Source organism: Psilocybe cubensis, chromosome 11 (genome assembly GCF_017499595.1).
Source record: "Psilocybe cubensis strain MGC-MH-2018 chromosome 11, whole genome shotgun sequence".
Classification (NCBI taxonomy): Eukaryota; Fungi; Basidiomycota; class Agaricomycetes; order Agaricales; family Agrocybaceae; genus Psilocybe; species Psilocybe cubensis.
In genome coordinates this window covers 847,878-873,932 of record NC_063009.1, presented here as the reverse complement: position 1 = coordinate 873,932, position 26,055 = coordinate 847,878, and the positions used below count along the sequence as shown (strand labels likewise).

Below are 26,055 nucleotides of genomic sequence, written 5' to 3'. Positions count from 1 at the left end.
TTTCTGAGAGAACGGAGGTCCGGCTGAGAAGTGTTGGGAAGCGGTACGAAGTGGCAGTGAATAGGCGAGACGGACCAGGATAGTAGAAATCCAAATATTGTCCGGCAACTTCATACCCGATCATGCTCTGAGCTATCCATTATATGTATTCCAGGCCACCGATGTTTGAAAAGGTGATATCATTGACCGCATCATCAAAATAAAGTACAGTCAGTCGGTTAAGGCCCATTATCTGGTCAATGATGCCCCAGTCTATGAGATCTAGCTGATGTAAATGTTAGCAGCAATTGGAGAAAATAAGTCCATGTGGAAGCCATGTGGTAAGCCGTAATGCGCTACTCACTCATGGATTCGGCGATAGAAATCGTTCAATAGGCACTAGAGAACATGGATTTAAACCACGTTCTGCTATTGCGTTTCTGTAACGTAAATTAGCATTAATGATAGGCCGCAAATGCGAACTAGTTGCGAGGAACATGAGATAATAACATGAGCATTTCAACACATTAGACGACCAATCAGGTCTGCATTCGATTCTGAGCAAAAGGCAATTAGACGACTTGTTTAAAACGGAAAAGGTACACATTACTTATTAACAACCCCGCATGCAGGGCCGCAATCCCCTTCCCAAGACGTGTTCTTGAAACCTCCGAACCATTGTTTACAATAAGTTGTAAGTTTTGATATTAGAGATCGCCGTCACCAGAGAAGTCCTTTTATTCGGTACTATCAGAACTGTGTGCAATTACCACACTAATCGACGGCGACCTCGATTGCGTTTCAATAAATTAGCCTTCGTGCATGTTCATCAAATGGCGTTACGTTCATGAGCGCTTTCCGATTTTCAGCCACAGAGCAAAGAGTCAGCTGAATGGATTCTAGATTTAACATCAGGCCGTCTCGGTAAGCTCATGAGGCAATTGTTCGCCTCCCCCTCCACGAGGTGACTGAGGCGCAGTGTTGGGCGCCCCAGTACCAACTGTACTGAAGATAGAGTCGAGAACTGGCGTACTGGAGCCTCCGGCGCGTGGTAAGATTGTGGATCCATTCAAAGAAGCCCTGCGGAGGCTAATTCTAATAATGATCAAAGTAGGAACCATTCCCTGTGTCAATTCATATACCGTTAGCACTCTGGAGCCATTACCAAAAACATTAAAGTATAACAGACAACTATTTGGTTCAAGCCTGCCCTTAAGAGTGTCTATGAACGAACTTTCAATTAGAAACGAAATGCCTAGATAAAGTTTGCGTGAAGAGAGCCATACCCAGTGTGTTATCAGGTCCAGTAGCAGATACGTAGAGTATATAGAACCTGAATCTATGCTAATCCCTGACAGATTAGAAAACATGACAGAACATTGTTGCAGTTGCGACTTACATTAGGGCACAGAGACAGAAATACCTCCGTGAGAGATCTGGCCCAAGTATAGGACTCGAATTCCGCCCGGACCAGAATAATCTGCCCGCTAAGTAAGAGAACAATTGTCAGGCCTAGCAGTGTGAAGAATATGCACTAGAGTCACCTATAAGTAATGTCAAGCAGGCATTAAGCCCAAAAGTCATCCACATCGAGACAGGGACGAGTTTGTAAAGGCGGTCTGAAGGAGAATTGGAAAAGAGATATCCGAATACTGAATGACCATAGAAGTCTAGAAGTTAGAACATTTCCTTAATTGTATAACATCATCGACGTACTGGAAGAGCATAAAAGAATAACAGATGGAGGAAGGATATAGCGCTTTTCTCGACACCAAATGGTATAGAAGCGATATATCTGTGCCGCGAATTGATGTCAAGAGCACTAGTGAGCTCTGATTCGGCAACTAAGGCAGAACCTACATACTAGAATAGCGTCTGCAAATGCGCTAAAGAATTGTTCAATGGCATCTTCTTCAGCGAGGGATAAACAAGACGTACTTGTTCGTGATGAAGAATAGAATTGTCGGGTAGCGACTTGGTATAACCAAGTTGTTAAGAGTATACCGAAAAAGATAGTAAACCGATATGACCATGTCAGCCGTGGATATGCTGAACATGACAAGGGCAGCTGCAGCAAAAGGCCACCTTATAGGGAGGCGTCTGTTCATCCAGATTAGGTGTATGCAAAATGTAAATATCGATAGATATAATCCTATGATAGATATGTGTAAGCGGTGTATATTTCAAGGAATGTTTTGACGGCATTACCGAATAGAAAAAGCTGGAACTGAGTAGGATTCAGCTTGTATCAGTGGCAAGAAAAAGGCCGTAAATGTTACCAAGCTTGCGCCCACATGAATAGCCATCGTCCTGTCGGCTGCTCGAGACAGCAGCCGTTGTGGCCCTCTTGACGACATCCCAAAACCAGTCGGGAGCATACCGTGAAGAGTGAGGGAACACAACCGACAGTCGACTGCAGACAGGTAACAGACAAGAGTCAACGAATGCTACTTTGTTTTTATAAAATAGGCGATAATTACGACACCGCCACGACTTAATTTGGGTTCTTTAGGAAGAAGTCCGAGCAAAGTGCCATGCTATGACATATACAGCATGAGTCTAGGCCTTCAGGCCTTCACCCTGATTTGACAGCCTTCGGAACGAGAAACGTTCAATAACTGTTTAGAAACACCTGCAGAAACCATAACGCCTATGCGAATGATAATGTGGTTCAGTATCCACTACAATTAAGCGTGGAGAAAAAACGCACTTGATGGCTAATCATGGCCAACGTACTCCGAGCCATTCTACGCCAAGTTGATTGATTGGATGAATACGCGGATTAATTATAATTAAGCCCTTTCGAAGAACTCAACACAAGGGCGAAGTAATCTCGGCAACAGTCTCGCCATATATGGCGTGTAAGGTCGACGAGGACTCGGACGTTTAGTTGTTTTGAAATCCGCCACATCGCAACTCGCGAGAAATCGTCCCTTCCAATGACCATACTAAAACTGTCTCCATTCAACTTGCGTGGAACTATCCAACAACAGTCTTCAAAATGATTGATGGAAGTGAGAACTTCATCATGATAAAGACATACCGTTGTCGTAGATAATAAGGCCATTGTTTATCGATCCTTCAGTTGACTTTGGCAGCGGAGAATCATATACACTGGTTACCGCATAGTCAAGACGACATATCTAGACATAGTAAGCAAGGAATCAGATGAAGCAGAGGCAAAGTTTTGACTCGGGAGCTAATCCTGCGGCCACAATGACAGTGGTGATCTTCAAGGAACGTTACGCGTTACTTGTGATTGTGTCACTTTCACAACTGATCATTCTAGCACGTGACCAGTGGGATTCGTGAGAGTGAGCGGCTAGGACCGACGAACTCCGACAGAAAACCAACAAGGAAATATGCTTGTAAGGTTCAAAGGGCTTGAAAAGTAAAACTCGAAATATATAATCGCAAGGCTTTCGCAAAGCCCAGAAAATTCCCGCCGCCTTTTCCAACGTTTGGTAACAGTGGAAAATGAGATGTGGTTTAACAAATGCCTTCAGTCAACCTTCAGTACTCTAGCTTTCATATCCAAGGCACGCGTACTACTGAATAGTATACAACGATGATTAGGGATGTTTACAGATGCCAAAACAGTCAAAGTAGATGATAAAACGGGGCCCATAAACAGAAACTTAAGAAACTGGAGAGACGGACTTTCCAAACTTGACCGGGCGCCTGTACCACTGGCATCGGCAAAAGTGACCAGACCCCCAAATGCCTTTGATGCCTTTTACGGTAGGTCAATGTTTCATGTGACACGATAATTTCCCACGAAACATTTGAACAAAATTTGGAGGCGCCGCAAACATTTGGAGGGCATTTTGAGACTCTACAAACATTTGTGAACCTCGAAATTTATTAAAAATGATTTCGTATGCTTAAAGTCAATTTTTAATCATTTATTTGCCATAAAACATTACAAAAAACATTGAACAACAATAGAAACAAAGCACAAAACCTTGAATTCAAATTTACATCCATCCAAATGATTACATGGATTGAAATACATGCCAAACGATTACAGGGATTGCAATTCACACAAAATGATTTTGCAAGGAGAAATTTTGCTGACCGTAGCATTATTACATGACGTCAAGTCGAGTCAATTTCCGCAAAACCACGCCAGTCCATGTACAAATTAAATCGGAGATTGAACCTCATTTTTCTGTATAATAACTTGAGACATATTCACGACACGGCCCCCAGTCCCTTTCTTTCCACTTTCATTTCCACCGCTCTGATGACTGTACTTGCTAGTGCGAAACATGCTTGCACACAGAGCAGAGCTTGAAGGTAAAGCACTATTGTTTACTTGTCTCATTGGGCAACTCCAACTAACCAAGTTCCATTTCCTCTACCAGTACCTTGAATGACTATACAGCCATTTCTGTTAACTTAAATGTGAGTATATGCGCATATATGTGCATTTGACACGCATATATTTTACATTTTGCTTACTATGATTCAATCGTTCTAGATCTTCTTCAATCAAATTATGCGAGTTATGGTAACCTTTTCACACGCTTGCCCGTTGGCTGTGTAGTCACAAATCATATTGTTTCTGTGTAGCCTCTGTTGTATTAGAATCCTATTCAATGAAATTTCTCGTTTGATTACTATTTATATTGTGTGATTGCCTGACGTGGCTGCTAGGAATAAAATACGAGCATTAGTGTGTGAACCAATTAAAATTTTGGGTCTCTCAAATGTTGTCCAAATGTTTTCGGGACTCTCAAAGGTTATCCAAATGATTGGGTTATATTTAGAGCTACCTAAAACATTTGGTTTGAATCAAGGATTCGGAGTCTTTTAGACTTCCGAGTCTCTAATTAGTCAATATAAAAGGCCATTTGGGCCTTGGGGCCTTTGGACGCCTCCAAATGCCTTGGCAAGGCATTTGGGGATCTTGTCCTTTTTGCCGATGGGCAAAGCATTATTAATAAGCGCCCGCTGCGAATAGGGACGTTGATTACTCGTACAAATAGTATACACCGTTTCCCTTCTGAGGCACACCGTGATTGCGGGCTCATACAGTTGAACTCGGTGTCTGAGCTTGACAGAGGGTTCACCGCAATGCCCACTGTAACCACAGTCATGGGCATAATCAGGCATAAACATTTTACCCACGGTGCCTATGTGTTAAATCTCTTAAGGCCCCTTGCTTCGAGTAAGCCTGGGGAGAGTGTTGGAACCGGGGCAACATTTACAACCATTACCTATTATTGCGTTGCTTCATCGTCCCCGTCCGAATGTTCTTCCTGTGCGGTCAGTTCTAACGCATGCTCCCCGACTAAAATGGAAGAAATGTCAAGTTAGGTTGTGAACACATATTTCAGGATCTGTAATTTGGGGTAAACTGGTTGAAAAATCGTTTGTTATTGCAATAGTAGAGATTGACTGTAAATGGTATGGAACATGCGCCGACCTGACATCGGCAAATCGCACCTGGGGTCACCTTATAGGTTTGAAGGCTACGTAAATAAAGACTACCACTTCTTGTGATTTAATAAATAGGGTGCACACAGATCGTTTAGAGCACTAACGTCTTACCTGACCATCACGATTCAGAAACTTTACAATGGCCGTAGAGCACCAGCGTCCACCTCCAGTAAAACCACAAGAGCTATCGAGAAATCTAACGAGAATCGTTAGTGGAGTTGGAAAAGACGAAAACAATACAACGATAGATAACATTCCTTTTCATGTGAGTAAATCGTTACTCAATCCGTGTTCCTTTAACTAAATATTCATTGATTACAGGAAACCGGTCTTTGGGGTGCTACAACTGCCCTTCTATGGAGAACAAGTGAAACTCCCTCAAAGGACAGCAACACAGGCAAAGAGTATGTGCAATATTTATATGGGTATAATACACTTTCATTGATGCAATGCTTTTGTTTGCTTTACGACGCCCAGACTTGACGGGGCACATAGACCTGGAGACCGATTCGGCGGTTTTGTGAACAGCAATGGTACAAATTTCATTGTTCAGGATCTGGCGCCTGGAGCAGAGGTCCCTATGGTGCGTCCCACATTTTTCTCATATATTCAAGATCATAGCTCATCACGGATTCACTCTCCTTGACCGGATAACAGCATAGAAGCAACAGTATCGATTATATAATAATGAGTGCGTGCAAAAAATATTCTACTCGAAGATGCATAATTATACTTTGCTAATCATTGGCGCTATAATGACAGTCAAAGGCGAAGTTATAAGCACGGGTCCCGGCGAGAAAGAAGAATTTCATATCAAAGAAGGTGATATTCTTGTTCGCAAGGCGAACACGCACGGTTATCAGAACCCTGGTCCGGGCTGGGCAAGATATGCGGTGGTGATTCTCGATGCTGAGCCGGTTGTTGTAGGCGGAGAAGTCGTGCCAGAGACACTTCCAAATTTTGACTCTTCAACCGCATGATCATGGTCACACATACCTCAGCATCGACTTTCTAGATACAAAACATCGAAAACTGGAGATACATGAAAACAAAGTGCATGTTTTATTAATATACAAGACAAACAATATTGCGTCAGTTAGTCTGCAAAACTGCAATCGTCAAGGAAAGGTCCAGGTATTGCAAGTAGCGAGGCGTGTGAAAGCGGCGGTGAAAGCCGCAAATCGGAGTTTAAATTGTTGTTGGAGTTTTAACTTAAAATGGATTATTAACTAACTATTATGGTAAAATGTTAGGGGCATTGTTTCAAAAATTTTACAACGTCGAGTCATCTTCCTTTCTTCAGAAAGCAGTCAAGACATGTCGCGCGCCTCTACTACCAAGAAAAGACGTTATTCCACTGCGGGCACGCCATCTACAAAAACTACGTCTGTTTCACGCCTTAACGAACTCCTTGCTGATGCATTGTTCATTGCCGAAAACATCGATCCAGACGAACTAAAGGGGCCTGATTCGCGAAAAGCAATCAAACTAGCACGCTCAATACTCCAGGCCCTTCCGGTCGAAAATTTTGTCAAGTCTATCGGATATAATGATCACAAACGTTCTCTCAATGAGAAAATCAGGGCGCTACAAAAGCACTGCAAAAGGGACTGGAAAGATGGTTATGAAAGACAGAGCGAAATGATGTCTGAAATATCTGAAGAAATTGTGCAATGGCTTCCGGAACTCTGGCGAGTCATGGCAGAGGAAGAAGCAGATCCGGAACTGATAAGACCATCATTAGTTCTGTGTTCTACAATCGTCGGTGACATTTGGAGCTGCAAAAGCCGGTTTGTCGAACAGTGTCCTTTAAGCTTTCGTCTCTTGCTAATTACTCAAAAACAGTGCGGAATATGGCGACCAGAGGTTCGATATAAATATATCTGGGTCTAGTGGGGAAAGTATCTACAAGGTGGTATGTAACCTCCATCCATTATCGGCTACTAATGGCAGTGTATTGACATAGAACAAGTCTGGAGGTATCGGTGATATGCTTGTTTGGATGTGGAGGGAATTGCTCGTGATTTCAGGGAGTCGAAAAATCGCGATTGACGGGATATTGGATGATATTGAGCAATTTGAAAAGACGGACAAAGTATTTGGGCTCCTGCAACAATTTCCCGGTTAGTACAATTCCGTCTCTTTTTTGATTCTTTTGCCTTACTGCTAACAACATAGCCAATGGGGAACAACCCGAAGGGAATAAATTTTGGGACAAACATTGGAATCAGTCCATGAAAGACTTTTCCACTCAACTGTGTGAGCGCCAGTATCAAGAACGCATCGCCGAATTTCAGAAAAGTCCCACGATTGGGCTTTACCGCCGACTGGTATCACAGTATCCTACCCTCAAAAAGCAACTCATCACATTCGTTCGCGAGAATGCCTTTTCTAAATATCCTGCTATATCTTATTCTGATGCAGCCGAGATCTTCATGGAATGTAAACAGACCAAGGCCCTCCTTCGCATACTCGATATAACAACATATTCCTCCACCATGTCTGACACAACTCTACGCGCAATTGTCAAGTATCTCTCTACCCAAACCTCTAAGGAGATTCGCGCACGCGGTCTAAAAATTCTCGAATTCGGCCTCAAGCGGGCAAAAGATTCTGTTTGGAATTCAATTGATGAGGTATTCCCGGGACTAGATAACGCCACCGATTGGCTGGAATTTGAACTGGACGATATGTACGTCACGGACTCTGAGTCAGACGATGGGGAAGAACCAGGGCATCCTCGACGTCTTAAAGACGAAACCAAGTTGAAACCAGTTCTCAGAAAATTCGCCAATATTGCTTCGGACTATCCAGATGGTGAGGACGGCCCGTTGAACAGAGACAGCAACCCTATGAAAGGATACGATTCGGATGATAGCGACTACGAGGAAGCAAAGCAAGCGATCTCGCCCAACCTTGCGAAGGGAATACAAGATTGGGTTGCTTTATTGGGAGCTTGGCCAGACAATGCTGAAAAGGCTGAAGTTTGGGATAAGGTCAAGTGCTCCGATATGGATCCTTGGATTGTCATCGACGGTGCGCTCGAGGAATTAGCCAATCGGTATGTCGAATTAATGTGCAGAGCTTAATATTACATTGACGCCACTTCAAGATGTGAATGGGAATATGCCCATAACAGTTGTTTTCAATACCTCGCGGATGGTATAATGGTCATGATCAAAACATTTTCCTGCAAGGATCTGACCGCGCTGGAGAAGTATATACCTAAATCGACCACTTATGGTAGTATTACAGTATTCAGTATGCCTATATACTAGCACGCCGGTGTTGTACATAGTGTTTATACATCCCAAACCCCCTTCGTTGATTGTTTGAATTGCCAGAAGTGTTGATAGTTATTTTATAGTTATTTAACTCTGAAGAATCTAGATTCCAAAGAAAATTATGCGGCATCCTTATAACTCATTAACTTCCTGTCGGCACTCATAAGTCGAATGTACTCTAGGCACAACCTGTTATTTGAAATTGAATACGCAAGTAAACGCATATATTGACATGCAGATGCACCTACCTATAAAAGTATGCTGCTAGATCTTCTTTTCTCCAATACGTCTTACTCCACTGTCTTCCTGCAATCGCGATCTTGCGAGCCAAGTCCTCATGGGCACCATCACCATTCCCATCTCCTCGAAAGAAAATTAGTGCGTCGTGCAAATCTGAGAGGTCAATTTGGATGGGTACGTAGTGCACCCATGGTGCAACACGGTCTGCAAACCTGACAACGAGGCACCGTGTTTCGTTAGATTTTCTTCACACATAGATATCATATTATCAAAAAATATCACGCACCATTCTGGGTAGATGGTCGATTTGAAAACGAGAGAGTTGGTTGTCATGAGTTTTTTAAATCGACCCGACCAACCATTTCCATCAACCTAAAACAAGTATCAGTCAGGGAAAAAGTCCCAATCTCGTTCCAAAAAACAGGAGAAGGCAGTAGTAGTGTAGGCTCACATCAATGACGTATTTGTAATTTCCAGCCTCTTGAATGCTTTGCTTGTTGCGCCATGGAAATGTTTTTTTCAAAACTTCACATATCTCAGGAGAGCAGGATATCGGTGTCCCAGCGAAAGCGACATCCATGACTGCTGGATTGATTCTGGCAGCGCGGAGCTCACGTAGGTCACCTAGTCTCTCCTCCCTGGTTCTGTTAGAAGGGAGTACATTGACCGTTCCCTCTAGACTGTTCGTGTACGAGACAAGAAAGTCACGATGTGATTGTTCCCACCGGGTGTTTTTTCCGTGAAATATACCAGTATTCGCGCCTCTCCACAGTAAGCGCTCGTCCTTCCTGTCATCCCATTCCGGGTTATTAGTGAGAGGATAAATGTCCTCTAGCCAACCATACGGAGCTGGAAATCGAATGTCGTGATGTATCATTGACGAGGAGTATGAAAATTCCGGAACCATTGCGGACTGTGGACTTGGCCCCATATTGTGAGAGAGAAATTGACCGTGGTGGTAAAAATGGTTAGGGTGGTTGCATGGATCCATCGTTTGCAAATGATCCCAGATGAACGTTTTCTTCGAGGGTCTCGGTGGCGGACTATCAAGGTTAATGGTCTTCTGACGAGCAAGAGAATTTGGTGGGCAAGCAGCTATCCACCCTACTGTTTTGACTTTTGGAAGCGCCCTGCGTTGGATATCTATTGATATGAGTATTCAGCTAAGAAACGAAGGTTAAAAAAGATATAAATACATGTCTGTGACGCCGCAGCCTCCAGAGTGGCAGCTTTAATCGAGTAGTCGCTTAGTAAGTTTGGTCTATCCTGCGGCGACATGGTAATGCGGAAAGGCGGAAGGTCGTCCTCAAACAATCTAAACAAACCCATTAGGTCTTTTGTCCCATTAACCAGCTTCGGATATTGGTCCTCTTCGAACGTGTGTGCCACGATCTCAACCTGGCTCGTCTCATTCTTGCCAATGGTATAAGTCCCTTTTTTTGATTCAATCTCCTTTCGAATTTCGATGAGATCCTTTGGTTCTATCCCCCAGAATGCTTCTAAGTCGATGAATATTTGATCGTATTCGTCCGGTAGCTGTACATTATGTTCTACTGCAAATTTCCACCTAAAAAACCGATACATGCTGCTTGAGCACGGTTTACGATATGTAGGACGGAATAGAACACTCACCAGAGATCGAATCCTTTGGGAGGTGCTCGCTTATATCGTCTCCTGTACTCAGAAACAGCGTCTTCAAGCGTCTTGCTCGCTCGCTCGTGTTTTGCTACCCATTCCGCCTCTGCTCGGGACATAAGTTCGTATATAGGATGTGCACCGTCGTTGTTAACTTCCAACAATCCATCGGGGCGATACAGATGCTTCCCAAGTGGCGGCTTTGGGGATTCGAAGGGCAGTTGTTGAGTGCTATTTGCCGCTAGAATTTGCGGTGGTATTCGTTGCAGTCGTACATTTTCAGCTCGTATCGGGAAGGGAGCAATGTTTTGAAAGGCAATGAAGACGAAAAGTACAGCAGCCACCAGAAAAAGTGATAGCTTCAGGGCTTTGCGTGTCCTAGTCAACGACATAGAAGTGGTTCACAACGAACTGTGGATAATCCAACAGGGGGAACGATACGCAACATTCAAGCTTGGACCCTCTTCACTTAATCAGGCGGCTGCACATACCAAGCCGCCACTAGAATGTATCGATTGATCGTACCGCCCGCGCCATCGACTCCAATCCGAGTTGCGACGTTGACATCGAAGCTTCCTTTGGGCACTTTTGAATAGGTGAACGTGAGGTAAATCGATGGTTTTTCTATGGTGTTCAACGGCTGCATGTGAAGTAGAGTGTCTGTTGCCAAAAGGTATCTAAAAGGCCATGGTCATGATGAATGGAAACGTCATGCCAGAGCGGGTAAGTCAATAATTAGCGGTCCGCATCCTGAGTGTGATTCAGCAGTCCGAACAACTACTTTGATTATTCGTCAAGCTTAGTTCCAATAGAATTCATATAAAGGCAGCGTCAAAGGGTAGTCAGTTGATGTAAGTACACCCTTCGGTACCAGGCCCCTATCATATGGCACTCACATTGTGTCGGAGATTGCTTGAAAATGATGGCCCCAGTAGAAGTCCAGCCTACCTCTCGTTGATATGCTATTGACTTCATAATAACATGCACCATAATCTACCACTGGAACTTGTCACTGAAATCGTGCACTGTATCCTTACCATTCCGGAGCCCAAGGAAACAATCGGACAGAACATAAAGCCACCATGGGATCTCATTCGTTCTTTTACTTTGTCGTGCCGGGAGTTTCGCCTCATTGGCCTAGCTTTATGGTTTCGTCAACTGTATATTGTTTCAGCAGAAGACCTGAAAACAAGTGATTCCTATTTTCCTGTTCTCAAGACAAGCTGGTGCAGGTGCTGTCGCTTTGTGATCATCAACTTCAAATATCCCAACTCATTTTGTTTTCAGACACATACACTGCGTCCAGGAAAAAGATAGAAAAGCGACGCATTGGGACCTTGCCGGCTTCACACGTCTATCGTCATTGAGGATTGACTGGCTTTGTATAGGTGTCTCCGATATTGGCGACGGAGGTCAACCACTCCTCAAAAATTTGGAATCTCAAGTAAAACACCTCGACATACGCGGGGTACGGCACCCTTCGCCCATGCTTTTGATGGCATTGGTTTCTCCTTTTCGCGATTTGGTTACCCTTAAACTGGATTTCTTGAGGATATGGTGCGGCCTTTGCCATACGTGCATCCTTGTTCGACTTCCATCACCTTCTCCAGCAATCATTTCGTACTCAAATGGCCTGGGCTTACCCGTCTGTCCCCCTTTCCTCTCCCTGGCGGTAAACTGACACATGTTCTTTTCTATCAGTATCATTACTCTCGTGTCTTGTTTCCCCTTCAATCTCTGAAAGAGGTCTTCATTCGATTGCCTGATTTTGGCCCTGGGCTTCCGATTACTGGGCTCTCCGACAAAGTCAACGACAATCTTTGGTCTGGAGAGTGCGACCGGTGCATGTCTTTGATGTACGAAGATGAATCCTTTCGGACAGTTTGGGTTGCTCGAAAGAATGGTATACAACCAGGAGATCTTGACAAGTGGTCGCCATATCTAATACCACCGCGGCTCGAGAAGGTCGAATGGAAATTTTGGAGAGTGGGAAATGGAAAAGAAATGCCGTTTTCTTTCGAAGAAGTGGACTCTGACGAAGAAGAAGACGATGAATCCGAGGTTGCAGAGGACGATGAACAATGAGGCTGGTATTTTTCGATACCGAACACGGTCGCGAAATTCATCACAAGAAGTCTTGCCTGACCAGCAAATCTCTGGGTCATTCACGGACCCGTGCCGAAGCGCGACAACGGCTCGATCCTCGGCGAAGTAGGTTCTTGTGCGCATATATATGGCTTCTAATTTGCTACACCTAGTCAGTCCCATCTAGCCGTTATCCGAATCGTCATTCATCATGTGCAACAAACTTCGGTTCTCGCATCAGTTAACCATCTTTCTCCAAGTTTCTATCATGATTGCCTCATAGTGCAAACCTCCGAATTGCAACAAATATTCATTCCGGATTATCCTCTGCTTCCTCAACGCATACTGTCGGTTCATTCTCGCCATCTTTCCTAAAAGAAGTCGCCACGATAATACGCGAAAACTTGGAGTTGGTCTCCAGTATGCTGACGGCATCTGTCCTATCTTTACGAATCCTATGCAGCTGGTTGTGCCATGCCGAGTTTCTTGCCAACCGGGACGTCATATTTAACGGCCCTTTTTGCCGTTACTCGCGCTACGTCGTCCCGTAGCTCTTCCGAGTGTATGTCGCAACGAACAATATCCAGAAGTTCAAAGTCGGGGTATCCAACGAAATCTGGCAGTTGCACCACAGAAGTAAATATAGATGTAGTTGGGGAAGATGCATCACATGTTGAGAATGCTTCGTATGCTTCCCTTCGCGCGAACATATAATAATGCTGGACTAACTCGATTCATCCTTCCCTGGTCTCTTTTTCGCCCTTCTGGTAGGTTTTTGGGTCTACTTTTTCTTTTGTCAAAATGGTGGCTTTCAAGTTTCTGGCTGGAGGATATGACGTCTTCGTCGCAACATACCTCTTCAATTCGGCAACCAACACCCTCTCCGTGCAAAGCAAGTCTCCCACAGGGAGCAACCCGTCTTGGATCACATTAAATCCAACTAATCGAAGTCTATTATAGTGAGCACCCTACTTTTTCTACACCCTTGAACGCGATTTCCAATACATATCTACAGTGCTGTCAACGAGAATAGCAATGGAGCCCTGCAATCTTTCCTCATCAACCCGGATGGAAGTTTGTCAGCCGCCATAGACACTGTCTCCTCTGGAGGAAGCAGTCCAGCGTTCGCCACTGCTCTATCAACCGGCTCCGTTGCAATCATGAACTACGATACCGGAAATGGCAAAATTATACCTACCTCTTCACAGCAGTCCAAGTTCAGTCAGTCGGCACCACTCATCACATTCCCGCCACCCGTTGGAGGCGTATCCCACCCTCACATGGCTTTAGAGCACGAAGGAGAGGTTCTGGTTCCGGACCTGGTGCGTCATATGATACGATAATAGCAAAGGCATTGGTATTAATAATTTCTACTATCTTTAGGGCGGAGATACTATTTGGCGCTTGAAGCAGAACCCCAGCACAGGTGTATACGCCATTCAGGGGTCTATTCCTCAGCCCAAGGGAAGCGGTCCGAGGCACATCGCTATTTTCAGTACGCCCAACTTGCAAATCGTATACTTTTCATTCAAGCTAATCATATATCTTAGATGACCGTCTATTCACGATCCACGAGCTTTCATCGACTTTGAGCGTGCAAAATGTGCCTGCTCAGCCGAATGGTACCGTCATCACTTACGCCACGGCTTCCATCATCCCCTCGAACCCCAGTCCCGGCGCGTTATGGGCGGGGGCAGAGATCCTCATTCCTCCTCCGACTGCTGCATTCCCGACACCATACATCTACGTCTCCAACCGCAACACCGGCACCCAGACTCCCACCGGCGACTCCATAGCTATTTTCGAGCACGTCAATCAAGGACAACCCAACGAGGGACTCGTCCTTGTTAACCAGGTCTTCACTGGTTTGGATCAAATCCGTGGTATGGAGTTCGGAAACGCGGAGAATGGATGTGACCAGTTTTTGGTCGCTTCTGGTGTGGCTGGCTCGGCTGGCGTTATCATCCTCAAGCGCACTGAAGGTGGCAGGAACTTGGAAATCGTGGCCAGAGACCTTACCATACCCACACGCACCAGTTTCGTTTGGCTTTGAGGTCGGAGCTACTGTAACGACTCCTGTTCATCCATAGCATACAAAAACTTGAAACGTTCTCTCCCCGGTTTGCGCACAATTGCTAGTAACAACCTCGCATATTCTCCGAGTGTGGTCTCAATTTTCGTTATCTTTTGTTCATGCTCGTGAGCGGTGGGATATTCTTCCGTGAGCTGAAAGCTCGGATATTCAAGCGGAAGTATTTTTCCTCGCCAATTGCGAATGAAGTCTGCATTATTTCCTCGGTTCAACATTCAGGAATCAGGAGCTTCGAAAAGCTGTGAGATACATGCGTCATGTATAGCCTACTGCAGCTTGATGTTCCGGATAGCCATTATGCGTTCATTGTTCATGTTCCACCGCCTTTGAGCTCCTTTTTTCCCTCTCCTTTTAGTGTCAAGGAAGCGCCTTGTTCTTGGCGTGGTGGTTCAATCACGAGCATTTCATGATGTCTCTTCGAAAGGCCGGTCAACGATTATTGCGAAGACGGTAGTATGATTCCGAAGTCCATTGCGCACTCGGCCTCAATAATGGTAAATATACATTTTAAGAAAACAACAGTACGACTTTGAATCTTTCTAGATCTTCCTTCACCTTCGAATTCCCCGGGCCCCGGGGTATGTAGTGATATCACATATTGAAATTACTTATTTACTTGGAGTTCGAGAATCAATGTGGGGATGGTGTGGGGTAACAATGATTCAGGCATTTTGGAGAAGAGAAAATGGTTGGTCCCGGCGGGTCTGGATAGGGGCATTATATGGGCATACCAAAGTCTATGCCCGGTCTAAATACCACTTATCAACGAGGTCGTTTTCGGTGTTCATTCACTTTAACTTTAAGGGGCCGCTTTGTGGGCAACGAGTAGGATGGATGCCAAGTCATCAAAAACTCTAGAACTTGAAGTTTGACGGAGCTCCTCCTGCGGGATTTCTACTGTGAAAGCTGCAATATTATGGTTATGTGATCTGGTAATGTATTGTCGCCGGAACCGGAGCTCCTCGAATCATTCGACTTGAAGGCGACGCCGTCGTCTCAGAGGCTCGGGTGGGGTTACCTGAGGTTTGCCGGTACGGACGCTGCATACCGCACGCTGTGTATGACAATTTCAACGCCCCTTCCTTCTCTACCCAAATTGCTGGTACACTTCGAACATATGTGAAGTAGGTCACAAGTTATGTCTGGTGGCTTCCACCGCGTTTTCGACTTTCTTCTTCATTATGAATCTGAATCTGATGCCATGATGAATAGATTCTGTCAATGATGTTTGATGAGATGAGTGATACTAATAAATAATTTCTGATCGGTCTGGCTTTTGCGGATGATAATCATCACTGATAAGTGCTAAGTCTTCGAAAGCGAACATCAAAGTAGGAAGCAGCGGATACATAGCAATGATCTGCGTGGTCTATTTATTGTGTTGGAGCAAGGGAAAGTCTAATCACTTGTAAATGTGATGGCCAATTTTTCGGTCCATTGGGGTACGCAGAGTTAAACGCCGGTCATGGTCGTATGTTGCGTTTCAACTTACAAGTGTTTTGGGGACATGCAATATCGACATAGCTGCAGTTCACCACCTTTCATCAGTCACAATATATATGCGTATGTACTAAATAGACATATGTAGTTGTTAGCGGCGGTCGTGCAAATATTCCTTTCACAGCTCTCCATCCGTTAAGCGCTGTTCTAGCATTGTATGAGATCCCCGTCTTCCCCTTGACTTGTGTTTTAGGAATATGACAATGACGACCGTTCGGTACGATGTGGCGCTTACTGTCAAACTTGAAAAAAAAGATCACATCTAGTTTATGTTTTTTAGTTGTTAGCGCCGGCTCAATCCGACCGAATCCACCGTGTTTCCCGCCAAAATTATGTACCCTACACAGTCCTGCCAGCTGGCAAAGGGCGTACTGTACGTGCTCACTGATATTTCGGGACCCGAACAGATTTTTTGAGAAGTCGGACTATTCGCATTCCGTGTCGCCCATCGCTCGTCACACTCACTGGCAGCACGGCGTGAAGCGGCGTGAAGTATATTTTGCACACCTGTACACATAGGAGTAACGTGATAGGGTTTGCGCTCCTCTGGGAATTGTCGGTAAATTTGGCCTTTTTGCTTACATGTAAGCAGTTCAGTTTCGATTTCCAACCCACGTCAGTCAGTCACACTGGTAACTCCAACTGCCATTGAAAAAACACGCCCACTGTCCGGATGCCGGAATTGTTTATTTTTAGAACACCCGAATTCATTTGATTGAAGGAGTCTTGTATTGACAATTAGCCTGCATAATACGTTAGTATTAGGAAATTCATAACACACACTTTCCAGTGGTAAAATTTCTAGTCGAGCGAGATGTTCAGGAGAATAGAAGCACTGCAAAAATTAGAACGTTTTGCAATGAAATGAAGCGCGGGTGTTTTAGCGCTATAATCACTGGACTGATCTAGAGCTAAAAATAGCCCAACATAACGTTAATCGGGGAAAGGGTGTGTTGTTGTAAATTTGCCAGTCTAGATTGAAGAATGAACACATGGTGGCTACCGGTATTGCAAGAGAACTGTACTCTGTTCCGCCATGGCTTTCCGGATAAACGATTTTACAATGTGGGGGTTAGATGCAAACGTTGGTAATCTTGGCTTGGCTCTGGGGTGGGTGATCGAGGAAAATTTGAAGTTTTGCAAGTTTTACGATGGAGGAGGGAGAGGAGGTGATGATTTCGCCAATGTCGGTTGGCTCACGGGTCCTACGGTGAGCTGGTTTACGTTTGTATGGGCGCTGCAATGTGAACTAAGTCTAATATGGTTCAATGAAGGGAACGTGTAGCACTGAAAATTCTCCGAAAGGGCCTGTATTCGAAGAAAAATAGATCTATTATGAGATCCGCCGCGTTTGGATGGGTTGAAGGATATGTAATGGATAGGCCAGGGACCACTGTAACGACGAATATACGGCCAAGTGTTGTTTGGTCCGTGATCGTGGGACATCCGCTCCATCCCCAATCGTGCCAATTCCCAAGGCTCGCGATCATACGATACAAACACAACAGTCACATAAATAGATTCTGTCGTCTCCTTCGGTTCTCCCTCATCCCCCCTTCATTCCCTAACCTTCCCCTTATTGTCTCTCGAACTCTACAATGGCCTCGCACGACGTCGAAAAAAACGGTCTCCACGCCATTACCCCCCAGCAGGCCCTTGGAAATAATGGAGTTCTCCCAGCCTCCTACGGCCAGGCTGTTCGTCCATCGAGGATCGGCAATCCAGGTGCTCTGTACGTGTCGCGCAAATTCCATATCATTTGTGTTCGTCGGCTTATTTGATTACCCAGTGGATTGTTCTCGTTCGCGTCGACCACGTTCATGCTCTCGCTCTACAATCTTCAGACGCGTGGTATCCACACTCCTAACGTTGTTGTTGGTATGGCCATCTTCTGCGGTGGACTGGCTCAGTTGCTCGCTGGCATGTGGGAGTTCCCTAGGGGCAACGTTTTCGGTGGAACAGGTAAGCCGCTTTCACGTATCTGCCTGCTCGACGCGCCGGCTCTGTCAGCCTTTCCAAAACTTCTCTTTTCCTCTGCATCCCTTGGCGCTGGAAGGCGGGTACGCTGCAATTTTTTGCATAGTCGCGGGTAGAGCTTTCATTGTGGGTTTGCAATTACCCCACACTTGCCCAGCCTTGTTATCAACGTCATAGGCATAACCATTATCCGTTAATGGCTGGCCCCTGACCTATTTCAGTTCACTTTCCCTTGGCGTGCTGGCGATCTTGGCTCTTGACCAATTTACTGATCCATTGCTCTCGTTCATAGCTTTCACCTCCTACGGTGCTTTCTGGTTGGCCTATGCCACCATCCTGATCCCTGGAAGCGGAATTGTCGCGTCGTACGCTGGAAATGAGGACGAGCTCGCCAGTGCTCTCGGTATCTTCCTGGTGGCATGGATGATGGTCACCTTCTTCTTGCTGTCAGTATCATCGTCGGATTATTCCCATTTCGATTCTCGTGCTAAATTTAACCTTTATCTAGTGTTGCCGCACTCCGCAAGAACGTTGGCTTCATCGTCCTCTTCGCTTTCCTTACCATCACCTTCGCTCTGTTAGCCGCCGGTGAATTCAGCGGTAAAGTTAGGTGCGTAGCATTAATAGCTCAGTGGAGTGATCCGATGGCTAAATCCCCCCTTATCAGTGCAACCAAAGCTGGTGGAGCATTCGGTGTCGCCACAGCCTTCATCGCCTACTACGTCGGTCTCAGCGAGCTCTTGGCTTCAGAAGATATGACAGTAGTCTCCCTCCCCTTGGGCATCTTCCCCAAGCGCGTCGATTGATCTAATGTGTTGATACCACTTTAAAATCTTTCTTTCTGCTGGAGCTTGAATACTTCGTTTTCGTTATTCCCCAATGTCATCATTGTTTCTCCAGATTTTGCTTTGTTGTACCATATCAATACCACTATTTTCGGATTCTGACGAATGTAGTTGTGCAACATGCAAGGGAATAACTGATGCTTCGCCCCACGTATACCTGTCTTGTGTTCTTTTGTTATATACCTTCATCCTACTGTTGTCGCTCGCTTTGCTATTGCTAGTAGTTCGCAATAATATTGTCATTCTTTTTGCACTCACGAACTCATTCTCCTATCGTGGGAAACTGGCAGAATATCACGTTTTGGCGTTCAGTGAAGCAAAAGTTGCTGTCTACCGTTCACCTCCGCGCCACTGTAAGCCATGTCGTAAACCATATACCAACCTACCCCTGGTCAGGCCCATGGCCAAAAGCATACATATGGGAGCAATACTTATTTCGACGGTAAGCTTGATATAGCTTGTCGTATAGTTTTATTTAGCGATCAGTCAGGAGTTACCCTCTGCCATAGGAGAGATTACCGTAGAAGACCGTGACGGCGCATATATTCCGCTGTATAACCACCTGCTCGAACGCTGTCTCCAATCCATTCATTCAGTGTCCATGCACTTCCCCAGCCTTTTCCCAGAGGAAGAAATTTCATCCCACAGGACCGAGACCGACGGAGACAAGCATAGACAACCGTAAAGTATAATCCTCAATTCTATTCCAAGGCCTTGTGTTTACTCTCGGATTATCTCCAGTATTCCTGGTACGCATTAATGCCCAATTCGTACACCTTGTAATTAACCAACGTTCGCCGATACAGTGCCACTTAAGCCAGACAGGAGTTTATATACAATTTTGTTTTCGCTAGTGCACGACGTCGGCCTTCTCAGACATCATTCTTCAGAGTCCATCTCGGACATCCACCCACCAAACAACAGCATGTGCATCTCAGTTGAAAGAAGACGCCCAGATCAAAAGTAGCTCGCATGAGAAGCATCGCGTAAGTGTAGCTTTCCTTTTCTGCATGCGCCTTCACTCACACCCTCTGCTTGTAGCTCATTCCCAGCTGTAAAACCGTCCTTATTCTTTCCTGCCCGACCCGAACTGAATTGTGCTCCAAAACGTGGACAACGTGTTCTCACGTCGAGGCTAATAAATATAATGCAGCTGGGGCGTTATTCACATTGTTCTCATCAACTTTCGAGGCCTTACATCATGGGGAATTAAAGGATATAAGTCGTCGTAGGCGTAGGCTTTATGGTATCCCAGTGTCGACGTTCTCACAGCTACTGTCATGGGTACACGTCTTTGGAAGGCAGCTGTTACAGCAATCTGTAGCTTACCGTTGGTCTTTGGAACGATTATCGCAGACAACAACCGAAGGGCTGTTCTTCCTGACGCCGTCTGCATCCAGATCAGCAAGGCAATATCTTCGGCCAGCGGAGTGTTCCACCCAGGTAATCATTAAAAAGACGCACGCTCCCCAAGTTACAAAAAGCTGAATCACTATCATAATAGGGGACCCGTTGTACGACAAGGGGATATTTCATTATGCGATCTCCAGCTCACAGAACGCGACTTGTGTAGTCGAACCAGGAACACCAGCGGACGTTGGAAAAATTGTTGGTGGATCTTCATCTCTCAGTTGCGGTCTTGCCCATGGCTGAACAAACCTACAAAGCTAACCATACTCGGACGAACACGAACACCATTCGCAGTGCGTTCACAACATGATACACAACCAAAAAAGATCACTCGTATTCATCATGATCTCATTTTCCAGGTGAAGGGCGGCGGACACATCGCGAACCAGGGGTTTTCGTCCACAACCGGTGTTCAGATCGCGATGTTCCGCTTTTCGGAGGTCAATTACCATCGCGCGTCGCAGACGATTGACTTGGGTCCTGGGTTGATATGGGACGATGTGTACGCTGCACTGCAGCCTTTCGGGGTCACGGCGATAGGGGGACGCGTAACTGGAGTTGGAGTGGCTGGGTTTACACTCGGCGGTGGTATGTCTCCCCCCCCTCCCCCCCTGATCTCAATTGTAATGGAAAGGTTTGATACTGATCCAGGAGGTTTTCTTTTTCTTTCTGGTAGGGTACTCGTATAAGACAAATCAGTTTGGGCTCGCGGTCGATAATGTGATTTCGTATCAGCTCGTTAAGCCCGATGGAAAGGTTGTTGAAGTTACTCAAGCTTCGGATCCTGAACTGTTCTTCGGATTGAAGGGTGGCCATAATAACTTTGTGGGTTGATTTCATGTGTGTAATAGGGTGGATCTAACGTCTTTGACTCAAGGGTATTGTAACTAGATTTACTGTGAGGGCATTCCCTCAAACGCAAGTCTGGGTATGATAACGAATCCTGGTTGTCTCGTTTTGACTCTTATTGTTTTTTGAAATACTTTAGGGCGGGAGCATAGTTTCTGATGCGTCGACTGTGGATGCTCTGACAGCGGCCACACTCGCATTCCAGACGAATACAGACCCCAAGGCCGCTGCAATAATAGGATTCTCATGGGATCCAACGAGTAGCCAAGTAAATAATAAACTTTTTTTTTATTCGACAAAATGCGCAATTTTTTCTGATTGATTTGACCTGTAGTTGACTGCGCTCGCGTTTCTCTTCTACGATGCGCCCACACCGCCGCCAGGCATATTTGATGGGTTTTTGGATATCCAGCCACTTTCGTCCGATGTTGGTACGAGGGATTACCTCAATCTTATACAGTCTGCGCCTCTGAATGCAACTCAGGGGACAAGGTCAGTGTTTATGTGCGCTTTTTGTTCGTTAACTCACCCCCCGTATCTCAGATTTGCTTATAATGCCCTTCCTATGCTCAATTTTACGCCTGGAATATCTCAATTACTGGTGAATGAAACAGTCGTATGTGTTCTACAAAGTTATCTACGTCTGCCTTTGATTTACATCTCTCGTAAAGTTCTGGGGGAAGGCTTTAGCGAATAAAAGCGAGATCAGCGTCGCGTACCTGGCGGAATTGTTCCTACCAAACATCTATTCCCACAACACCGACAAAACAGCATACCCACCTGTACGAACCATCCCATTCAAGCCCTTCATGCTAGACTACAACTGGGCCTCTGAGGAATTCGACAAGGATTGGCACGACGCTGCTGTCGCTAGCTCTGCGCACATTCGTAACGCCGCCGTTGCCCAGGGACAAACGGATGTTCTAAGATCGCCTGTGTATCCGAATTATGCGCTTGCTGGTACACCGCTGAAGGAGATGTATGGCGATAATCTTCCGGCGCTGCGTGTGTTGAAGGCGCGAGTTGATCCTGATAATGTTATGGGTCTTACTGGAGGATGGAAATTTTGAGCGTTTTTTTGTCTTTGGTACGAGGTACGAGGTGGTATACGTTGAAGGAAGATGTAACTTTTAGTGAGTATCCATTGTTGCTGATTGACTGTTTCCTTTCTAAACGATGTTGCTTCTGATTAGATAAGATAAGATCCAACACCGATGAGGTCACCGACCAACACCACTCGCCAAAGCCTTTTATTGACAGAATGACAAGTACCCTCATGTACGGATGCAATGTTACTTTCTCTGGTTTAATTCGTAACTCTTCTCTGAGTATGTATCCTACCCTCTTTGAGCAAATTTTTGCGTTTCGGTCGGAGTATTTTCCCCTGATGTGATATATATAATATGGGCTGACCCGGGTGAGGAGTGCCCCCCAGCGAGGTTATCGCACTCACCGTTTCTGTTTTCTTCAACCTGTATATGCATTCCATGAACAGAGACAATGAATACCTCCACAGGTATCTCTTTGAAAATGATTAATCTCGAACCTCGCCTCCCTCTTGATGACGAACAGTTCCAAACGTCGGTTTCTGGGTACGTATTTGTTGCTTGCACTGGAGTGAGTTTTCAATCTTTTTCATCCGCTATGTCATCCAGCTAAATATTCTACGCTTCAGATTTTGATCTGGGATGTTTTGGAAAATGTGAAAGATGATTATACACTACTCTTCAACTATAGAATCAGGCTACCGACGATTGCATACTTTATTTCGAGGTATGTGCGATCCTCTTATTTTGCGTGACCTCGTGTAATGACACTGGTATTTCAGGTTCTCCTCTCTGGCTTATATTTTACTATCCACGGTGTTCCAAAGTAAATACAATTTGTGATGATGTTTCCCTGAAGTTTAACCCCTCTTTTCCAGCCACCCGAATTATCTACTGCACACGATTTCAAAAGGCGATGGGGGCGATGTACTCCGTTGCCGTCCCGTCCACTACCCTGCTCTTTACCATCAGAGTACGCGCAATTTATGGAGGAAGCAAATCTGTCACTGCGTTCTTTGGCATATTGTGGCTTTTTGTCATTGGAGGTTGTCTCACGACGATCCATGGAGACACGGTGCGGGAAATCGGTAAAACGGGATATTGCGTCAATACGCATTTCGAAGGATACGCGACGAGCTCTGTCATTGCTCCATTGATCAACGACACGCTGGTGTTTTTGGCTATTTCATGGAGGCTTATGCAAGCTACGCTTCTTCGTGATGGACATAAAGTGCATTTTCAGGAGATAGTCCTTGGGCGACGTATGCCGCCGTTTTCACGAGCGTTGTTTAATGATGGTCAAATGTACTATCTGTGAGTCTCTCAATGTTATTGTACATAAATATATGCGCTCATGGTTATGGTTATTTTTAAGCACGACGATTACCACCAATCTGTCAACGCTGATCATGATGTTCATGACATCTCTCCCGGACGAATATCGAATCATGCTTGCAGGTCCAAATGTCATGCTCATGAACATTATGGCGTGCCGCGTATTCAGAAATACGAAGTTTGCGCCGCTGTCGTATTGCACACAGCAAACCATGATATCGGCACCACCTGCATCGTCGGAGTCGATGGATATCCGCAGTACCCAAATGCCTTCGTTTGCTTCCAATAAGCTTTATGCTCACGGGGATACATTCAGTGGCACTTTTAGTATTACTGTCGATATCAGCACGGGTGAGCATGGAACTGAGCACGCTGCTACTGCTGCTGCTGCTGAACGCCCTAAAATACACCCCGGAGGCTTAGATAATGCTGAGAAGGGACGAGAGTCGTGTTGATAATAATATTATTATTATGCCAAAGTACATGTTTCGTTCTTGTTGATAGTTAGGGACCATATTTACTACCTCCCAGAACGTGAGGATGGGTACACGACATTCATCGTAGAGGAATTTAGATCTGTCGTATCTATCCCGGGCCGGTCTAAAGCAGTAAGCGCCCATGGTGGGAATAATGTGTGAAATCTGCTCAACACGCCATAGAATTATCGTGGCAGGTCGCTCTGGTGCAAGTTAAATTTCTCTACTTCTCAATAACATGATGCCCCATAGGTATTATTTTGGGTAATTCATAACGCAAAGGCTTTGATCAACGTCCTCTCATTCGAGTCGTAGATCTCTTGACGTAAACGCTCCATATTTGTGCGATTGTAGACAGCCTCCCGATTAAATGGTTCTCCAGTGTCAGGCGTGATTCCAGCTCGGATGAGTCGTACCGCCTCTATCTCCGACATCCCCGAGGGTAAAATGACAGAGTTCCTCTCATCGAGATATTGGTAGCAGTACAGCAGCCGTCGACTAGCCAAAATCGGAACCTGGAAACGTTGAAAACACTTCAATTGCGCTATTGATGTAAAAAAACAGTGTTGTACCTCGGCTATAACGGCAGCTGCGACTGAGCTCGACGCTGAGGTTTTGTAGTACCCCTCTTTAGCAAAAGCGGGTAAGACGAGATCCATGCTGTTCATGAGAGCAAAGTACTCTGGATAGGGTAGCGACTGGTGAACCTTGACGACATTTAATAGTGCTTGAGGAACCACCAAATTTCGCACTGTGCCACCAGCGAGGTGAATGAGAAATGGCTCCATTCCGAACGAGGGTTCGAGTGGTACGTAAGATCCATTTGTTCCTTCTTCCAGTGGTTTGTATCCCCAAAATTCTGCGTTCTCTACACGATATTCATTAGTATCAAAGTTAAATTGCCACGAAAATTTAATTTTGGAGGAACAGACCCTTTAGCGCATCCATCATGTCATCGAAGAGCTTTTTATAGTCCCGACGGCCTTGATCCATGTTACCTTGAACAACTACGTTCGTTAATATATATCGCTGGTGGTTCTTCAAACCTTGTACAGGAAAAATAGGAGCAATTGCATAGACTGGTACGCGGTCGAACTGAGCCTCAGGGTGTCTTGCGGCGGCAGCAAAAATCCCTTCATACAGCGTCCGCTGAGCAGCTTGATTCAGAGTCACATATCGAAGTGCCCCGCGGATAGACAAGGGGGCAATAAAATCCAATTCTTGTAGGCGACCTGCATCATGCACGACGCAAAGTACCGTGAACTTGCGATCAGGCGGTCGGGCATCAAATGCCTCGACGAGGGTGGGCATAATGGCTTCAATGGTACGTTCCCCGGTGGATAAGATGACAACATCCAGCGCGTCAGTGTTATTGGGATTTGACAGAGATTCGAGCATTGCCTGAGCAGGCTCTGGAGCAAAGGGATAGAACGGCCTGATAGTTTCGTCGAATTTATAGCGGAAACTGTTGCGATATACTAGGACCTTTCGAACACTTTGCATGGTACGCAGTGAGTAGAGAAGTGCGCCAAGTACCTACAACCATGTACAATAATTTAGTCAGTGGACTTCGAAGATTAAATCGACGAGAGACACACCTCATCGTGGTGTCCGGCTCTCTCTGTCAAGCCAACAATGAATCTCCTGCTCTCTTTCCACTCGACTGTCGTGCGCCATCGTATGCTTTCGGGTATCCCTAGAGTGGTGCCGCTGAAGAAGCCTACAGTAATCAAGGAGAACAAGAGGACACCAAAAACCGTCGCAGGTCGACGAAATCTCTGGAAGAAAGCCATCGATGCATGTTTAACCATTAGAATGGAGGTGGATAACAAACCAAGCCACGTCCGTGGCGTGGAC

The 26,055-nt window shown here is 45.4% G+C and overlaps 10 protein-coding genes across 10 annotated transcripts; 7 read left to right on the top strand and 3 right to left on the bottom strand.

Moving 5' to 3' along the window:
• Positions 1-890: 890 nt before the first annotated feature.
• Positions 891-2,036, bottom strand: JR316_0011436 (uncharacterized protein; the record flags this gene model as incomplete). The annotated part of the gene is made up of 8 exons (XM_047897092.1): positions 891-1,103; positions 1,169-1,201; positions 1,266-1,323; positions 1,379-1,466; positions 1,524-1,631; positions 1,696-1,774; positions 1,844-1,865; positions 1,918-2,036. The coding sequence occupies 8 exons, from the start codon at positions 2,034-2,036 to the stop codon at positions 891-893; spliced, it is 720 nt and encodes a 239-aa protein (XP_047743501.1).
• A 3,527-nt stretch (positions 2,037-5,563) lies between these two features.
• On the top strand, positions 5,564-6,404 carry JR316_0011435 (Oryzines biosynthesis cluster protein J; the record flags this gene model as incomplete). Its single annotated transcript, XM_047897091.1, has 5 exons — positions 5,564-5,689; positions 5,746-5,828; positions 5,902-6,007; positions 6,082-6,115; positions 6,187-6,404. 5 exons carry the CDS (start codon positions 5,564-5,566, stop codon positions 6,402-6,404), a joined length of 567 nt encoding a protein of 188 aa, XP_047743500.1.
• A 337-nt stretch (positions 6,405-6,741) lies between these two features.
• On the top strand, positions 6,742-8,513 carry JR316_0011434 (uncharacterized protein; the record flags this gene model as incomplete). The annotated part of the gene is made up of 4 exons (XM_047897090.1): positions 6,742-7,214; positions 7,270-7,339; positions 7,397-7,547; positions 7,603-8,513. The coding sequence occupies 4 exons, from the start codon at positions 6,742-6,744 to the stop codon at positions 8,511-8,513; spliced, it is 1,605 nt and encodes a 534-aa protein (XP_047743499.1).
• A 314-nt stretch (positions 8,514-8,827) lies between these two features.
• Positions 8,828-11,229, bottom strand: JR316_0011433 (Beta-1,2-xylosyltransferase 1; the record flags this gene model as incomplete). The annotated part of the gene is made up of 7 exons (XM_047897089.1): positions 8,828-8,897; positions 8,957-9,160; positions 9,235-9,320; positions 9,400-10,091; positions 10,145-10,515; positions 10,581-10,961; positions 11,075-11,229. 7 exons carry the CDS (start codon positions 11,227-11,229, stop codon positions 8,828-8,830), a joined length of 1,959 nt encoding a protein of 652 aa, XP_047743498.1.
• A 335-nt stretch (positions 11,230-11,564) lies between these two features.
• On the top strand, positions 11,565-12,668 carry JR316_0011432 (uncharacterized protein; the record flags this gene model as incomplete). Its single annotated transcript, XM_047897088.1, has 3 exons — positions 11,565-11,815; positions 11,871-12,228; positions 12,285-12,668. The coding sequence occupies 3 exons, from the start codon at positions 11,565-11,567 to the stop codon at positions 12,666-12,668; spliced, it is 993 nt and encodes a 330-aa protein (XP_047743497.1).
• Positions 12,669-13,469: 801 nt separating this feature from the next.
• Positions 13,470-14,721, top strand: JR316_0011431 (uncharacterized protein; the record flags this gene model as incomplete). The annotated part of the gene is made up of 4 exons (XM_047897087.1): positions 13,470-13,627; positions 13,684-13,990; positions 14,052-14,163; positions 14,219-14,721. 4 exons carry the CDS (start codon positions 13,470-13,472, stop codon positions 14,719-14,721), a joined length of 1,080 nt encoding a protein of 359 aa, XP_047743496.1.
• Positions 14,722-17,858: 3,137 nt separating this feature from the next.
• On the top strand, positions 17,859-19,043 carry JR316_0011430 (Accumulation of dyads protein 2; the record flags this gene model as incomplete). Its single annotated transcript, XM_047897086.1, has 5 exons — positions 17,859-17,992; positions 18,050-18,222; positions 18,530-18,683; positions 18,746-18,847; positions 18,905-19,043. The coding sequence occupies 5 exons, from the start codon at positions 17,859-17,861 to the stop codon at positions 19,041-19,043; spliced, it is 702 nt and encodes a 233-aa protein (XP_047743495.1).
• Positions 19,044-20,362: 1,319 nt separating this feature from the next.
• Positions 20,363-22,411, top strand: JR316_0011429 (putative FAD-linked oxidoreductase; the record flags this gene model as incomplete). Its single annotated transcript, XM_047897085.1, has 10 exons — positions 20,363-20,525; positions 20,587-20,690; positions 20,750-20,785; positions 20,852-21,080; positions 21,169-21,317; positions 21,370-21,420; positions 21,481-21,609; positions 21,676-21,833; positions 21,885-21,957; positions 22,013-22,411. 10 exons carry the CDS (start codon positions 20,363-20,365, stop codon positions 22,409-22,411), a joined length of 1,491 nt encoding a protein of 496 aa, XP_047743494.1.
• Positions 22,412-22,871: 460 nt separating this feature from the next.
• JR316_0011428 (uncharacterized protein) lies at positions 22,872-24,360 on the top strand (the record flags this gene model as incomplete). Its single annotated transcript, XM_047897084.1, has 6 exons — positions 22,872-22,958; positions 23,017-23,114; positions 23,170-23,213; positions 23,266-23,701; positions 23,763-24,172; positions 24,227-24,360. The coding sequence occupies 6 exons, from the start codon at positions 22,872-22,874 to the stop codon at positions 24,358-24,360; spliced, it is 1,209 nt and encodes a 402-aa protein (XP_047743493.1).
• Positions 24,361-24,467: 107 nt separating this feature from the next.
• On the bottom strand, positions 24,468-26,009 carry JR316_0011427 (uncharacterized protein; the record flags this gene model as incomplete). Its single annotated transcript, XM_047897083.1, has 4 exons — positions 24,468-24,713; positions 24,771-25,066; positions 25,131-25,734; positions 25,797-26,009. The coding sequence occupies 4 exons, from the start codon at positions 26,007-26,009 to the stop codon at positions 24,468-24,470; spliced, it is 1,359 nt and encodes a 452-aa protein (XP_047743492.1).
• Positions 26,010-26,055: the final 46 nt, after the last annotated feature.